At 47.2% G+C, this 17,650-nt stretch overlaps 1 protein-coding gene across 2 annotated transcripts; it reads left to right on the plus strand.

The window, feature by feature from the left end:
* Positions 1–7,031: 7,031 nt before the first annotated feature.
* LOC138855273 (lamprin 1.8-10-like) lies at positions 7,032–17,382 on the plus strand. Of its 2 annotated transcripts, none has more exons than XM_070103782.1 (4): positions 7,032–7,442; positions 9,416–9,639; positions 12,136–12,258; positions 15,964–17,382. In XM_070103782.1, the coding sequence occupies exons 1-4, from the start codon at positions 7,422–7,424 to the stop codon at positions 15,965–15,967; spliced, it is 372 nt and encodes a 123-aa protein (XP_069959883.1). In that variant the 5' UTR covers positions 7,032–7,421; the 3' UTR covers positions 15,968–17,382. The 2 variants fall into 2 exon arrangements, with proteins under 2 accessions (XP_069959883.1, XP_069959882.1); XM_070103781.1 differs by lacking the exon at positions 15,964–17,382 and adding an exon at positions 14,730–15,650.
* The last annotated feature ends 268 nt before the right edge of the window (positions 17,383–17,650 follow it).

Raw genomic sequence — 17,650 nt, forward strand, 5'->3', positions numbered from 1 at the left:
CCCTCACGCCCTCCCTTACACCCTCCCTCACACCCTCCCTCACGCTCTCCCTTACACCCTCCCTTACACCCTCCCTCACGCCCTCCCTTACACCCTCCCTCACACCCTCCCTTACACCCTCCCTCACGCCCTCCCTTACACCCTCCCTCACACCCTCCCTTACACCCTCCCTCACGCCCTCCCTTACACCCTCCCTCACGCCCTCCCTTACACCCTCCCTCACACATTCCCTTACACCCTCCCTCACACCCTCCCTTACACCCTCCCTCACACCCTCCCTCACACCCTCCCTTACACCCTCCCTCACACCCTCCCTGACACCCTCCTTTACACCCTCCCTCACACCCTCTCTTGCACCCTCCCTCACACCCTCCCTTACACCCTCCCTTACACCCTCCCTTACACCCTCCCTCACGCCCTCCCTTACACCCTCCCTCACACCCTCCCTTACACACTCCCTCACACCCTCCCTTACACCCTCCCTCACACCCTCCCTTACACCCTCCCTCACGCCCTCCCTTACACCCTCCATCACACCCTCCCTTACACCCTCCCTCACACCCTCCCTTACACCCTCCCTCACACCCTCCTTTACACCCTCCCTCACACCCTCTCTTGCACCCTCCCTCACACACTTCCTTACACCCTCCCTCACACCCTCCTTTACACCCTCCCTCACACCCTCCCTTACACCCTCCCTCACACCATCCCTTACACCCTCCCTCACACCCTCCCTTACACCCTCCCTCACACCCTCCTTTACACCCTCCCTCACACCCTCTCTTGCACCCTCCCTCACACCCTCCCTTACACCCTCCCTTACACCCTCCCTTACACCCTCCCTCACACCCTCCCTTACACCCTCCCTCACGCCCTCCCTTACTCTCTCACTCTCAATCTCCCTCACTCACACCCTCTCTCACTCCCTCACTCACACTCTCCCTCACTCCCTCACTCACACCCTCTCTCACTCCCTCACTCACACCCTCTCTCACTCCCTCTCTCACTCCCTCACTCACACCCTCACTCACACCCTCTCTCACTCCCTCACTCTCATTTCTCATTACAATAAACAGTCAGATATTACCATGTACAGTCAAACCAACACATTGTTCACAGTAAAGTATGCATATATGGATCACTTACCTTCGTCAATATTAACTCTCACTTTCTACTGCAATAAAAAAAAATTAACTATTTTACAGTAAAAAAAACTTTGTTTACAGTAAAGTGTGTATATATGGATCACTCTACCAAGGTTCTTAATATGAAGACGATGTTTGGTATCTCTTGTATCATAGCTAGTAATTCTTCCTTAAATCACTGCAACTGCTCGGTTGTATATAATGATGGATCTAAACAGGAGTCTTCTGGCAGGGCTGCATCTGCTCTTGTTGCCACCTCCAGCAGGAGTCTTCTGGCAGGGCTGCATCTGCTCTTGCTGCCACCTCCAGCAGGAGTCTTCTGGCAGGGCTGCATCTGCTCTTGCTGCCACCTCCAGCAGGAGTCTTCTGGCAGGGCTGCATCTGTTCTTGTTGCCACCTCCAGCAGCAGTCTTCTGGCAGGGCTGCATCTGTTCTTGTTTCCACCTCCAGCAGGAGTCTTCTGGCAGGGCTGCATCTGTTCTTGTTGCCACCTCCAGCAGCAGTCTTCTGGCAGGGCTGCATCTGTTCTTGTTGCCACCTCCAGCAGGAGTCTTCTGGCAGGGCTGCATCTGTTCTTGTTGCCACCTCCAGCAGGAGTCTTCTGGCAGGGCTGCATCTGTTCTTGCTTGATAAAGCTCCTGGAGAGCGAAACGTTGCCACAATAAATGTCACATTAGTTGCACTTGTGTCCTTTTACTTTGCATCTGTTCTTGTTGCCACCTCCAGCAGGAGTCTTCTGGCAGGGCTGCATCTGTTCTTGTTGCCACCTCCAGCAGCAGTCTTCTGGCAGGGCTGCATCTGTTCTTGTTGCCACCTCCAGCAGGAGTCTTCTGGCAGGGCTGCATCTGTTCTTGTTGCCACCTCCAGCAGGAGGCTTCTGGCAGGGCTGCATCTGTTCTTGGTGCCACCTCCAGCAGGAGTCTTCTGGCAGGACTGCATCTGCTCTTGTTGCCACCTCCAGCAGGAGTCTTCTGGCAGGGCTGCATCTGTTCTTGTTGCCACCTCCAGCAGGAGTCTTCTGGCAGGGCTGCATCTGTTCTTGTTGCCACCTCCAGCAGGAGTCTTCTGGCAAGGCTGCATCTGCTCTTGTTGCCACCTCCAGCAGGAGTCTTCTGGCAAGGTTGCATCTGCTCTGGTTGCCACCTCCAGCAGAAGTCTTCTGGCAAGGCTGCATCTGTTCTTGTTGCCACCTCCAGCAGGAGTCTTCTGGCAGGGCTGCATCTGCTCTTGTTGCCACCTCCAGCAGGAGTCTTCTGGCAGGGCTGCATCTGCTCTTGTTGCCACCTCCAGCAGGAGTCTTCTGGCAAGGCTGCATCTGCTCTTGTTGCCACCTCCAGCAGGAGTCTTCTGGCAGGGCTGCATCTGCTCTTGTTGCCACCTCCAGCAGAAGTCTTCTGGCAAGGCTGCATCTGTTCTTGTTGCCACCTCCAGCAGGAGTCTTCTGGCAGGGCTGCATCTGCTCTTGTTGCCACCTCCAGCAGGAGTCTTCTGGAAAGGTTGCATCTGCTCTTGTTGCCACCTCCAGCAGGAGTCTTCTGGCAGGGCTGCATCTGTTCTTGTTGCCACCTCCAGCAGGAGTCTTCTGGCAGGGCTGCATCTGCTCTTGTTGCCACCTCCAGCAGGAGTCTTCTGGCAGGGCTGCATCTGCTCTTGTTGCCACCTCCAGCAGGAGTCTTCTGGCTGGGCTGCATCTGCTCTTGTTGCCACCTCCAGCAGGAGTCTTCTGGCAGGGCTGCATCTGCTCTTGTTGCCACCTCCAGCAGGAGTCTTCTGGCAGGGCTGCATCTGTTCTTGTTGCCACCTCCAGCAGGAGTCTTCTGGCAGGGCTGCATCTGCTCTTGTTGCCACCTCCAGCAGAAGTCTTCTGGCAGGGCTGCATCTGCTCTTGTTGCCACCTCCAGCAGAAGTCTTCTGGCAGGGCTGCATCTGTTCTTGTTGCCACCTCCAGCAGCAGTCTTCTGGCAGGGCTGCATCTGTTCTTGTTGCCACCTCCAGCAGGAGTCTTCTGGCAGGGCTGCATCTGCTCTTGTTGCCACCTCCAGCAGGAGTCTTCTGTCAGGGCTGCATCTGCTCTTGTTGCCACCTCCAGCAGGAGTCTTCTGGCAGGGCTGCATCTGCTCTTGTTGCCACCTCCAGCAGGTGTCTTCTGGCAGGGCTGCATCTGCTCTTGTTGCCACCTCCAGCAGGAGTCTTCTGGCAGGGCTGCATCTGCTTTTGTTGCCACCTCCAGCAGGAGTCTTCTGGCAGGGCTGCATCTGCTCTTGTTGCCACCTCCAGCAAGAGTCTTCTGGCAGGGCTGCATCTGCTCTTGTTGCCACCTCCAGCAGGAGTCTTCTGGCAGGGCTGCATCTGCTCTTGTTGCCACCTCCAGCAGGAGTCTTCTGGCAGGGCTGCATCTGCTCTTGTTGCCACCTCCAGCAGGAGTCTTCTGGCAGGGCTGCATCTGTTCTTGTTGCCACCTCCAGCAGGAGTCTTCTGGCAGGGCTGCATCTGCTCTTGTTGCCACCTCCAGCAGGAGTCTTCTGGCAGGGCTGCATCTGCTCTTGTTGCCACATCCAGCAGAAGTCTTCTGGCAGGGCTGCATCTGCTCTTGTTGCCACCTCCAGCAGGAGTCTTCTGGCAGGGCTGCATCTGCTCTTGTTGCCACCTCCAGCAGGAGTCTTCTGGCAGGGCTGCATCTGCTCTTGTTGCCACCTCCAGCAGGAGTCTTCTGGCAGGGCTGCATCTGCTCTTGTTGCCACCTCCAGCAGGAGTCTTCTGGCAGGGCTGCATCTGCTCTTGTTGCCACCTCCAGCACGAGTCTTCTGGCAAGGCTGCATCTGCTCTTGTTGCCACCTCCAGCAGGAGTCTTCTGGCAGGGCTGCATCTGCTCTTGTTGCCACCTCCAGCAGGAGTCTTCTGGCAAGGCTGCATCTGCTCTTGTTGCCACCTCCAGCAGGAGTCTTCTGGCAGGGCTGCATCTGCTCTTGTTGCCACCTCCAGCAGGAGTCTTCTGGCAGGGCTGCATCTGCTCTTGTTGCCACCTCCAGCAGGAGTCTTCTGGCAAGGCTGCATCTGCTCTTGTTGCCACCTCCAGCAGGAGTCTTCTGGCAAGGCTGCATCTGCTCTTGTTGCCACCTCCAGCAGAAGTCTTCTGGCAGGGCTGCATCTGCTCTTGCTGCCACCTCCAGCAGGAGTCTTCTGGCAGGGCTGCATCTGCTCTTGTTGCAACCTCCAGCAGGAGTCTTCTGGCAGGGCTGCATCTGCTCTTGTTGCCACCTCCAGCAGGAGTCTTCTGGCAGGGCTGCATCTGTTCTTGTTGCCACCTCCAGCAGGAGTCTTCTGGCAGGGCTGCATCTGTTCTTGTTGCCACCTCCAGCAGGAGTCTTCTGGCAGGGCTGCATCTGTTCTTGTTGCCACCTCCAGCAGGAGTCTTCTGGCAGGGCTGCATCTGTTCTTGTTGCCACCTCCAGCAGGAGTCTTCTGGCAGGGCTGCATCTGTTCTTGTTGCCACCTCCAGCAGGAGTCTTCTGGCAGGGCTGCATCTGTTCTTGTTGCCACCTCCAGCAGGAGTCTTCTGGCAGGGCTGCATCTGTTCTTGTTGCCACCTCCAGCAGGAGTCTTCTGGCAGGGCTGCATCTGTTCTTGTTGCCACCTCCAGCAGGAGTCTTCTGGCAGGGCTGCATCTGTTCTTGTTGCCACATCCAGCAGGAGTCTCCTGGCAGGACTGCATCTGTTCTTGTTGCCACCTCCAGCAGGAGTCTTCTGGCAGGGCTGCATCTGTTCTTGTTGCAACCTCCAGCAGGAGTCTTCTAGCAGGGCTGCATCTGTTCTTGTTGCAACCTCCAGCAGGAGTCTTCTAGCAGGGCTGCATCTGTTCTTGTTGCAACCTCGAGCAGGAGTCTTCTAGCAGGACTGCATCTGTTCTTGTTGCCACCTCCAGCAGGAGTCTTCTGGCAGGGCTGCATCTGTTCTTGTTGCAACCTCCAGCAGGAGTCTTCTAGCAGGGCTGCATCTGTTCTTGTTGCAACCTCCAGCAGGAGTCTTCTAGCAGGGCTGCATCTGTTCTTGTTGCAACCTCCAGCAGGAGTCTTCTAGCAGGGCTGCATCTGTTCTTGTTGCAACCTCCAGCAGGAGTCTTCTGGTAGGGCTGCATCTGTTCTTGTTTCCACCTCCCTAGTTAAGAACGACAGCAACTTTGTACATTACCGTCAAGATAAAGAATAATAGACATGTACCACATCTGGATGTCTTTACTTGTAGACGTTTCGCCATCCAGTAACTTTATCAGTACAATACAAGGACATAATGTGAAGAATTTTATACAGAAGATGAGGTAATCAGTACCTCAGTCTTGGAGTTGGTGAGGAGCACCGTAGTCTTGACGGGACTGATTACCCCATATTTTGTAATTCTTCACATTATGACCCACCAGTGGTAACTACAGCAGACACAGGAGGTAGAGCAGCCTCGAATTACCAGTGGTAACTACAGCAGACACAAGAGGTAGAGCAGCCTCGACCCACCAGTGGTAACTACAGCAGACACAGGAGGTGCAGCATCCTCGACCCAACAGTAGTAACTACAGCAGACACATGAGGTAGAGCAGCCTCGAATCATCAGTGGTAACTACAGCAGACACAGGAGGTACAACAGCCTCGAATCATCAGTGGTAACTACAGCAGACACAGGAGATACAACAGCCTCGAATCATCAGTGGTAACTACAGCAGACACAGGAGATACAACAGCCTCGAATCATCAGTGGTAACTACAGCAGACACAGGAGATACAACAGCCTCGACCCACCAGTGGTAACTACAGCAGACACAGGAGGTGCAGCATCCTCGACCCAACAGTAGTAACTACAGCAGACACATGAGGTAGAGCAGCCTCGAATCATCAGTGGTAACTACAGCAGACACAGGAGGTACAACAGCCTCGAATCATCAGTGGTAACTACAGCAGACACAGGAGATACAACAGCCTCGAATCATCAGTGGTAACTACAGCAGACACAGGAGATACAACAGCCTCGAATCATCAGTGGTAACTACAGCAGACACAGGAGATACAACAGCCTCGAATCATCAGTGGTAACTACAGCAGACACAGGAGGTACAGCAGCCTCGACCCAACAGTAGTAACTACAGCAGACACAGGAGGTAGAGCAGCCTCGAATCATCAGTGGTAACTACAGCAGACACAGGAGGTACAGCAGCCTCGAATCATCAGTGGTAACTACAGCAGACGCAGTAGGTACAGCAGCCTCGACCCAACAGTAGTAACTACAGCAGACGCAGGAGGTACAGCAGCCTCGACCCAACAGTAGTAACTACAGCAGACGCAGGAGGTACAGCAGCCTCGAATCATCAGTGGTAACTACAGCAGACGCAGTAGGTACAGCAGCCTCGACCCACCAGTAGTAACTACAGCAGACGCAGTAGGTACAGCAGCCTCGAATCATCAGTGGTAACTACAGCAGACGCAGTAGGTACAGCAGCCTCGACCCAACAGTAGTAACTACAGCAGACGCAGGAGGTACAGCAGCCTCGACCCAACAGTAGTAACTACAGCAGACGCAGGAGGTACAGCAGCCTCGAATCATCAGTGGTAACTACAGCAGACGCAGTAGGTACAGCAGCCTCGACCCACCAGTGGTAACTACAGCAGACACAGTAGGTACAGCAGCCTCGACCCACCAGTGGTAACTACAGCAGACACAGGAGGTACAGCAGCCTCGACCCACCAGTGGTAACTACAGCAGACACAAGTCTTGTCACCAGTCTGAGGAAGTCACAGGTGAAAGTGAAGGTGATAAAGAAAGTAAGAGAATAATAATGTGTCAGGTGAGGGAGGTAAGATACATATATAAAGCACTGTCTCTCTCTCTCTCTTACTAACTTCCCGCCACAACTTCTTCCCAACAACACCTCCCACCATAAACTCTCTTGTGGTTCCCGCTGTAACCTCTGTAGTTCCCGCCATAACCTCTGTAGTTCCCGCCATAACCTCTGTAGTTCCCGCCATAACCTCTGTAGTTCCCGCCATAACCTCTGTAGTTCCCGCCATAACCTCTGTAGTTCCCGCCATAACCTCTGTAGTTCCCGCCATAACCTCTGTAGTTCCCGCCATAACCTCTGTAGTTCCCGCCATAACCTCTGTAGTTCCCGCCATAACCTCTGTAGTTCCCGCCATAACCTCTGTAGTTCCCGCCATAACCTCTGTAGTTCCCGCCATAACCTTTCTTGTGGTTCTCGCCATAACCTTTCTTGTGGTTCTCGCCAAAACCTCCAGGATGTTTCTCCTGCGTGTCCTGGCAAGTAATAAGAGTAATTTACATTGTATATTGTGTACTGTGTGTAAGTTTTACAAAAATAGTGATGGTGGGCGTGCTGGGTCAGGCGTCAGGTCGTGTGTGAGGTGATATCTCACCCTCTTGTTCTGCTATTTTTACAGTGCCTTGATGATGTGAGAAGTCACGAAAGTTCTTGAAAATTCACTATTTTTTATTGTGGTTATTTTGCATATTGTGATATCACCTGTTTACTGTGGTATGTGCGTGTGTGTGTGTACTCAAATATTTGTGGTTGCAGGGATCGAGTCACAGCTCCTGGGCCAGCCTCTTCACTGGTCGTTACTAGGTCACTCTCTCCCTGCTCCATGAGCTTTATCATACCTCATTTTAAAACTATGTATGGTTCCTGCCTCCATTATATCGCTTGCCAGACTATTCCACTTCCTAACAACTCTGTGGCTGAAGAAATACTTCCTAACATCCCTTTGACTCATCTGAGTCTTCAGCTTCCATTTGTGACTCCTTGTTTCTGTGTCCCATCTCTGGAACATCCTGTCTCTGTCCACCTTGTCTATTCCATGCAGTATTTTGTATGTCGTTATCATGTCTCCCCTGACCCTCCTGTCCTCTAGTGTCGTCAGGCCGATTTCCCTTAATCCTTCCTCGTAGGACATTTCCCTTTCCTCTGGAACTAGCCTTGTTGCAAACCTTTGCACTTTCTCTAATTTCTTGACATGCTTGTCCAGGTGTGGGTTTCAAGCTGGTGCTGCATACTCCAGTATGGATCTGACGTACACAGTGTACAGAATCTTGAACGATTCCTTACTGAGATATCGGAACGCTATTCTCAGGTTTGCCAGACGCCCATATGCTGCAGCAGTTATCTAGTTAATGTGTGCCTCAGGCGATGTCTTCGGTATTATACTCACCCCAAGATCCTTTTCCTTGACTGAGGTTTGGAGTCTTTGGACCCCAAGCCTGTACTCTGTCTGCGGTCTTCGTTGACCTTCCTCAAGCTTCATAACTTTGCACTTGGTAAGGTTAAACTCCAGGAGCCAGTTTCTGGACCAGGCTTGCAGCCTGTCCAGATCGCTTTGTAGTCCTGCCTGATCCTCATCCGACTGAATTCTTCGCATTAGTTTCACATCGTCTGCCAACAAGGACACCTCTGACTCTACCCTTTCCGTCATGCCATTCATATATACCAGGAACAGCACCGGACGTAGGACTGACCCTTGTGGAACCCCCCTAGTCACATGCACCCACTCTGACACCTCGTCACCTAGTATCTTTGTATCATTTCTGTCAGGTATTCCCTGATCCATTGCGGTACTTTCCCTGTTATTCCTGCTTGTTCCTCTAACTTTTCAACCAGTCTCTAGTGTGTGCTATTGTATCGAAAGCATCCTTACAGTCTACCCATCTCTCTCTCTCTCTCTCTCTCTTGTTTTTTGTGTGTATTTGTGTAAAACAGAAATCACACACACACACACATACACACACACACACACACACACACACACACACAGGCCTGGGGGGGGTTACCGTGTCTCTCTTGCTTTCAACATTTGATCAATTTCAATTTCCAGCTCAGCTAAAAACTGAACAATTTTGAAACTGGTGAACAAGACCTCTGTTCTTCCTTAAATGTTCTTGTATAACAGTGTATAACAGTATGACTATAACAGTGTATAACTGTCAGTATAACTGTGTGACTGTGTCTGTATAACAGTGTATAAGAGTGTATAACAGTGTATAACAGTGTATAACAGTGTATAACAGTATATAACAGTGTATAACAGTATATAACAGAATATAAGTGTATAACTATACAAACAAATTATTAAGTCAGTTATTATCATTTATGTGAGAGGAAGCGCTAAACCCTGATGAGAGGTAATCAGTCGCTGGACTCAGAGAAGACCACAGTTCCAATTCCTTAGATTAAAAGCCTCTTAGCAATAATAATAAAGAGTGATTCTTGCCCTCAACAGATGGCGCTGACTGTGATATCTTGTCTGGTCAGCTTACTTCAAGCTGCAGCTCTACCAGAAGCTGTCGCCAAGCCTGAAGCTGAAGCTAAAGCTGAGCCATTCTTCGGGATTGGACTGGGTGGACTAGGCTTGGGCGGACTTGGCTTGGGCGGACTTGGCTTTGGAGGACTGGGTCTGGGTGTACCTGGGTTGGGCGGACTGGGTTTCAGAAGCCATTACGGAAGGTGAGTTAATAAGTTAATTTAGGTACAGGTACAGGTAAGTATAATTATCATACACAATGTAAATCACTCTGTAGGATAACCCAGAAAAAGTCAGTCAGACTGACTTATTTCCATTGGGGTCCTTGACTTATTTCCATTGGGGTCCTTGACTTATTTTCATTAGGGTCGTTGTTTTGTTACCATTGGGTCGTTGTTTTGTTACCATTGGGGTGGTTGTGTAAGATCTGTGCTTTCTCCCTGGCATGGTAGAGTGATGCCCTTGGCACAGCGAAGCTTTATTTTAATATCTGGGGTACAGTAAGGATTTATTACAACCTACACAGAGCTCTGTCCACTCCAGCCATTCTACTTGTCCAACTCACCTCAACAATCCTTACCCAACCTTCTCAATTATATTCTTGGTAACCCAGCAACTCCTTTTAATCTGAAAGCTACGATTTCTCTGCATAATATTTACACCACACACTGCCCTCAGACACGTCATCTCCACCGCCTTCAGCCTCCTCACAACTGCAACGTTAAAAACCCATGTTTCACACTCATAAAAGTGTTGGTATCACTATACTCTCATACATTCCCATTTTTGCTTCCATGGATAACGTTCTTTGTGTTGACAGATGCCTCAGTGACCACTCATCTTTTTCTTCCATTAATTCTATGATTCACCTGGGCTTTCGTAGACCCACCCACTGATAAGTTCACTCCCTAATATCTTAACACATTCACTTCCTCTATACTCCTTTTTTCAGTCTCTTATCCAATCTTTCGTTATCTAACTTGTTTGTTACCCTCATTATCTTACTCTTTCCAAATTCCATCCATAAAAATTTGCAACATCTACCACTATTAATGTTTTCCTTTTCTACTACTACTACTGCTAACATTACTACTACTACTGTGGGTTGACACCCATAAACCATCCCACGGGTGGGGTTAGAACCCGCGATCAGAGAGTCATAAAACTCCAGACCGACGCGTTAGACACTGGGCCAACTGGTTACAATAAGATTCATCCAACTAGGTATATTTATACACCACAGGTATGGTGTGTTTGCAATCGTGTCAATACAGTTTCGTGAGTCATGTTGACACCCATGTTCGGACTCCGTCTTCATAGCACACATAAAGTACAAAAAAGCGTTTCTTGTAGTTCACGATGAACACAGAGTTCCACGAGTCTGGACCTGGGACAGAGTGCATGACCACGAGCTCATAGATATGTACTCATGGCCATGAGTGCATGGTCATGTTGTCAATGGCTTTTTCAAAGTCCAGTGGAGTTAGGATTATGTCACATATTTTTTTTCATATACTGACATATTGTGCAAGAAATGTATAAAATACCGACAATATGAAAGTTAAGACACATGTACATCTGGATATCTTTATTGTAGACGTTTCGCCATCCAGTGACTTTATCAATACAGATTCTAGGACATAATTAGAAGACAATAGAACTATACACAAAAGATGAGGTAATCAGTCCCTCAGCCTTGGAGTTAGTGTTCACAGCATCGTGGTGGAGGAGAATCTGGAGCAAAACAGAACAGAACAAAGGCAAGAAGACTGGCGGTTATATAGGCGTCAGTGGATAGGGACGGGCAGCAGACGAGGGCATAGTCACTGGTAGGCGGGATTCCCCAGTGGAAGTAGGTCCTACCCAAAGGGATAAGAAGATAAGATAAGATAAGATTTCGTTCGGATTTTTAACCCCGGAGGGTTAGCCACCCAGGATAACCCAAGAAAGTCAGTGCGTCATCGAGGACTGTCTAACTTATTTCCATTGGGGTCCTTAATCTTGTCCCCCAGGATGCGACCCACACCAGTCGACTAACACCCAGGTACCTATTTGCTGCTAAGTGAACAGGACAACAGGTGTAAGGAAACGTGTCGGAATTTCCACCCGCCGGGAATCGAACCCGGGCCCTCCGTGTGTGAAGCGGGAGCTTTAGCCACCAGATCACCGGCCGTGAAGGTCTTGTAGATGTCCTCTTCACGGCTGCTACAACTAACTCATCCCTTTGGGTAGGACCTACTTCCACTGGGGAATCCCGCCTACCAGTGACTATGTCCTCGTCTGCTGCCCGTCCCTATCCACTGACGCCTATACAGTATAACCGCCAGTCTTCTTGCCTTTGCTCCAGATTCTCCTCCACCACGATGCTGTGAACACTAACTCCAAGGCTGAGGGACTGATTACCTCATCTTTTGTGTATAGTTCTATTGTCTTCTAATTATGTCCTAGAATCTGTATTGATAAAGCCACTGGATGGCGAAACGTCTACAATAAAGATATCCAGATATTGTACATGTGTCTTAACTTTCATACTGACATAGTTTTGGAGGGTCGTTCATGAGAGAAATCATATTGATTGTACCTACCCACACACGAGTACCTACTTACACACACGTACCTTCCCACGCACACACAAATACCTATCTACACAAAGTACCTGCTTACATGAACCTGCTTCCTAAACTTTCACCTTATTTCAGCATGTACGGATACAGTACCTACGGTCTTGGTAGTCTGTACGGAGTGAGAGGCGGTTACTACAACATGGGTGGACTGTATGGTCTAGCCGGACCATTTGCTCTGGCTGGTCTGGGCTGGGGATGGTAAGTTATCTAAAAGATCCCTGAAACATCATTTGTTTCAAAAATATTATTATTATTATTATTATTATTATTATTATTATTATTATTATTAATTATTATTATTATTATTATTATTATTATTATTATTATTATTATTATTATTATTATTATTATTATTATTATTATTATTATTATCTTCCATTTTAATTTCTCGTTGATAATAAAAATAATAATTGAATGGATTTTGATAAATAAGATACATATGCAACAGTTCTATTTCTATTCTATTATCACACTGGCCGATTCCCACCAAGGCAGGGTGGCCCGAAAAAGAAAAACTTTCACCATCATTCACTCCATCACTGTCTTGCCAGAAGGGTGCTTTACACTACAGTTTTTAAACTGCAACATTAACACCCCTCCTTCAGAGTGCAGGCACTGTACTTCCCATCTCCAGGACTCAAGTCCGGCCTGCCGGTTTCCCTGAATCCCTTCATAAATGTTACTTTGCTCACACTCCAACAGCACGTCAAGTATTAAAAACCATTTGTCTCCATTCACTCCTATCAAACACGCTCACGCATGCCTGCTGGAAGTCCAAGCCCCTCGCACACAAAACCTCCTTTACCCCCTCCCTCCAACCCTTCCTAGGCCGACCCCTACCCCGCCTTCCTTCCACTACAGACTGATACACTCTTGAAGTCATTCTGTTTCGCTCCATTCTCTCTACATGTCCGAACCACCTCAACAACCCTTCCTCAGCCCTCTGGACAACAGTTTTGGTAATCCCGCACCTCCTCCTAACTTCCAAACTACGAATTCTCTGCATTATATTCACACCACACATTGCCCTCAGACATGACATCTCCACTGCCTCCAGCCTTCTCCTCGCTGCAACATTCATCACCCACGCTTCACACCCATATAAGAGCGTTGGTAAAACTATACTCTCATACATTCCCCTCTTTGCCTCCAAGGACAAAGTTCTTTGTCTCCACAGACTCCTAAGTGCACCACTCACTCTTTTTCCCTCATCAATTCTATGATTCACCTCATCTTTCATAGACCCATCCGCTGACACGTCCACTCCCAAATATCTGAATACGTTCACCTCCTCCATACTCTCTCCCTCCAATCTGATATTCAATCTTTCATCACCTAATCTTTTTGTTATCCTCATAACCTTACTCTTTCCTGTATTCACCTTTAATTTTCTTCTTTTGCACACCCTACCAAATTCATCCACCAATCTCTGCAGCTTCTCTTCAGAATCTCCCAAGAGCACAGTGTCATCAGCAAAGAGCAGCTGTGACAACTCCCACTTTGTGTGTGATTCTTTATCTTTTAACTCCACGCCTCTTGCCAAGACCCTCGCATTTACTTCTCTTACAACCCCATCTATAAATATATTAAACAACCACGGTGACATCACACATCCTTGTCTAAGGCCTACTTTTACTGGGAAAAAATTTCCCTCTTTCCTACATACTCTAACTTGAGCCTCACTATCCTCGTAAAAACTCTTCACTGCTTTCAGTAACCTACCTCCTACACCATACACTTGCAACATCTGCCACATTGCCCCCCTATCCACCCTGTCATACGCCTTTTCCAAATCCATAAATGCCACAAAGACCTCTTTAGCCTTATCTAAATACTGTTCACTTATATGTTTCACTGTAAACACCTGGTCCACACACCCCCTACCTTTCCTAAAGCCTCCTTGTTCATCTGCTATCCTATTCTCCGTCTTACTCTTAATTCTTTCAATTATAACTCTACCATACACTTTACCAGGTACACTCAACAGACTTATCCCCCTATAATTTTTGCACTCTCTTTTATCCCCTTTGCCTTTATACAAAGGAACTATGCATGCTCTCTGCCAATCCCTAGGTACCTTACCCTCTTCCATACATTTATTAAATAATTGCACCAACCACTCCAAAACTATATCCCCACCTGCTTTTAACATTTCTATCTTTATCCCATCAATCCCGGCTGCCTTACCCCCTTTCATTTTACCTACTGCCTCACGAACTTCCCCCACACTCACAACTGGCTCTTCCTCACTCCTACAAGATGTTATTCCTCCTTGCCCTATACACGAAATCACAGCTTCCCTATCTTCATCAACATTTAACAATTCCTCAAAATATTCCCTCCATCTTCCCAATACCTCTAACTCTCCATTTAATAACTCTCCTCTCCTATTTTTAACTGACAAATCCATTTGTTCTCTAGGCTTTCTTAACTTGTTAATCTCACTCCAAAACTTTTTCTTATTTTCAACAAAATTTGTTGATAACATCTCACCCACTCTCTCATTTGCTCTCTTTTTACATTGCTTCACCACTCTCTTAACCTCTCTCTTTTTCTCCATATACTCTTCCCTCCTTGCATCACTTCTACTTTGTAAAAACTTCTCATATGCTAACTTTTTCTCCCTTACTACTCTCTTTACATCATCATTCCACCATTCGCCTTCACAGTAGACTTCTTCAGTCAAGTACAGAGGAGGCAGCAGAAGACGATGTAATCAGTCCATCAGCCTTGAAGACGAAGTTTTGAGGTGATCAGTCCCTCAGTCTGGAACAATGTGAAGTTAAAGCAACAGTATGGAGACTTACGTACTGTCAGAGGTGAGGCGCAGTCCACTAGAAGAAGAATGTAATCACTGAGATGACAGGTCAGTCTCACATCTAGTCATTCTACTTGAGAAAGTTGTCCACGGTGTTCTCTGTACCAAGATACCGTTGTGTTGGTGTTGTCTGTACCAAGATACCGTTGTGTTGGTGTTGTCTGTACCAAGATACCGTTGTGTTGGTGTTCTCTGTACCAAGATACCGTTGTGTTGGTGTTCTCTGTACCAAGATACCGTTGTGTTGGTGTTCTCTGTACCAAGATACCGTTGTGTTGGTGTTGTCTGTACCAAGATACCGTTGTGTTGGTGTTCTCTGTACCAAGATACCGTTGTGTTGGTGTTGTCTGTACCAAGATACCGTTGTGTTGGTGTTCTCTGTACCAAGATACCGTTGTGTTGGTGTTGTCTGTACCAAGATACCGTTGTGTTGATGTTCTCTGTACCAAGATACCGTTGTGTTGGTGTTGTCTGTACCAAGATACCGTTGTGTTGGTGTTCTCTGTACCAAGATACCGTTGTGTTGGTGTTGTCTGTACCAAGATACCGTTGTGTTGGTGTTCTCTGTACCAAGATACCGTTGTGTTGGTGTTCTCTGTACCAAGATACCGTTGTGTTGCACTGACACTACAACACGACTTTTTTCAAGTGAGAATAGATGGATTTGAGACTGACCTGACTTCTGAGTGATTACATTGTCTTCTACTAGTGGACTGCACCTCACCTCTGACAGTACATAAGCCTCCATACTGTTGCTTCAATTTCATATTGTTCCAGACTGAAGGACTGATCACCTCAAACCTACGTCTTCAAGGCTGATGGACTGATGATTTCGTCTTCTGCTAACTCCTTTGTACTCGACTGAAGAATTACCGATAATATGTTAAGTAAAAGGACACAAGTGTAACTAATGTGACATTTTATTGTGGCAACGTTTCGCTCTTCAGGAGCTTTATCACGCTCCTGAAGAGCGAAACGTTTCGGAATAAAGATACGTAACTCACATATTTGTCTTATAAATCTGACGGTATAGTATACCGTTTTTATATTCAGAATCGAGTTTAATTTTGTATATGTTATAACAGGTAAAGTAGAACAGCTGAACTGGAGAACAAGAAGAGAACTGAAGAACAAGTGGAGAACAAGAAGAGAACTGAAGAACAAGTGGAGAACAAGAAGAGAACTCAAGAGCAAGTGGAGAACAAGAAGAGAACTGAAGAACAAGTGGAGAACAGGAAGAGAACTCAAGAGCAAGTGGAGAACAAGAAGAGAACTGAAGAACAAGTGGAGAACAAGAAGAGAACTGAAGAACAAGTGGAGAACAAGAAGAGAACCCAAGAGCAAGTGGAGAAAAATATAGCCCAACATAGTAAAATATAGCACAACATAGCACACCATAGTACAACATAGCACAACATAGCACACCATAGTACAACATAGCACAACATAGCACACCATAGTACAACATAACACACCATAGTACAACATAGCACAACATAGCACACCACAGTACAACATAGCACAACATAGCACACCATAGCACAACATAGCACAACATAGCACACCATAGTACAACATAGCTCAACATAGCACACCATAGTACAACATAACACACCATAGTACAACATAGCACAACATAGCACATCACAGTACAACATAGCACAACATAGCACACCATAGCACAACATAGCACAACATAGCACACCATAGTACAGCATAGCACAACATAGCACACCATAGTACAACATAGCACATTGTAGCATACCATAGTACAACATAGCACACCATAGTACAACATAGCACATTGTAGCACACCATAGTACAACATAACACACCATAGTACAACATAACACACCATAGTACAACATAGCACAACATAGCACACCATAGTACAACATAGCACAACATAGCACACCATAGTACAACATAGCACATTGTAGCACACCATAGTACAGCATAGCACAACATAGCACACCATAGTACAACATAGCACATTGTAGCACACCATAGCACAACATAGCACACCATAGTACAACATAACACACCATAGTACAACATAGCACAACATAGCACACCATAGTACAACATAACACACCATAGTACAACATAGCACAACATACCACACCACAGTACAACATAGCACAACATAACACACCATAGTACAACATAGCACAACATAGCACACCATAGCACAACATAGCACAACATAGTACAACATAGTACAACATAGCACAGCATAGCACAACATAGTACAACATAGCACAACATAGTACATAGCACAACATAGTACAACATAGTACAACATAGCACAACATAGCACAACATAGTACAACATAGCACAACATAGTACAAAATAGCACAACATAGTACAACATAGTACAACATAGCACAACATAGTACAACATAGCACAACATATTACAACATAGCACAACATAGCACAACATAGTACAACATAGCACAACATAGTACAACACAGTACAACATAGCACACCATAGTACAACATAGTACAACATAGCACAACATAGCACAACATAGTACAACATAGTACAACATAGCACACCATAGTACAACATAGCACAACATAGCATAGCATAGCACAACATAGTACAACATAGCACAACATAGCACAACATAGCACACCATAGTACAACATAGCTCAACATAGCACACCATAGTACAACATAACACACCATAGTACAACATAGCACAACATAGCACATCACAGTACAACATAGCACAACATAGCACACCATAGCACAACATAGCACAA

Source organism: Cherax quadricarinatus, chromosome 88 (genome assembly GCF_038502225.1).
Source record: "Cherax quadricarinatus isolate ZL_2023a chromosome 88, ASM3850222v1, whole genome shotgun sequence".
NCBI classification, from domain to species: Eukaryota; Metazoa; Arthropoda; class Malacostraca; order Decapoda; family Parastacidae; genus Cherax; species Cherax quadricarinatus.

Coding starts and splice junctions, on each gene's coding strand:
- LOC138855273 (XM_070103781.1), top strand. CDS start 7,422: ATGTTTCTCCTGCGTGTCCTG. Junction 9,640..12,135: donor TTCAGAAGCCATTACGGAAG/GTGAGTTAATAA, acceptor ACCTTATTTCAG/CATGTACGGATACAGTACCT. Junction 12,259..14,729: donor GCTGGTCTGGGCTGGGGATG/GTAAGTTATCTA, acceptor TCGCCTTCACAG/TAGACTTCTTCAGTCAAGTA.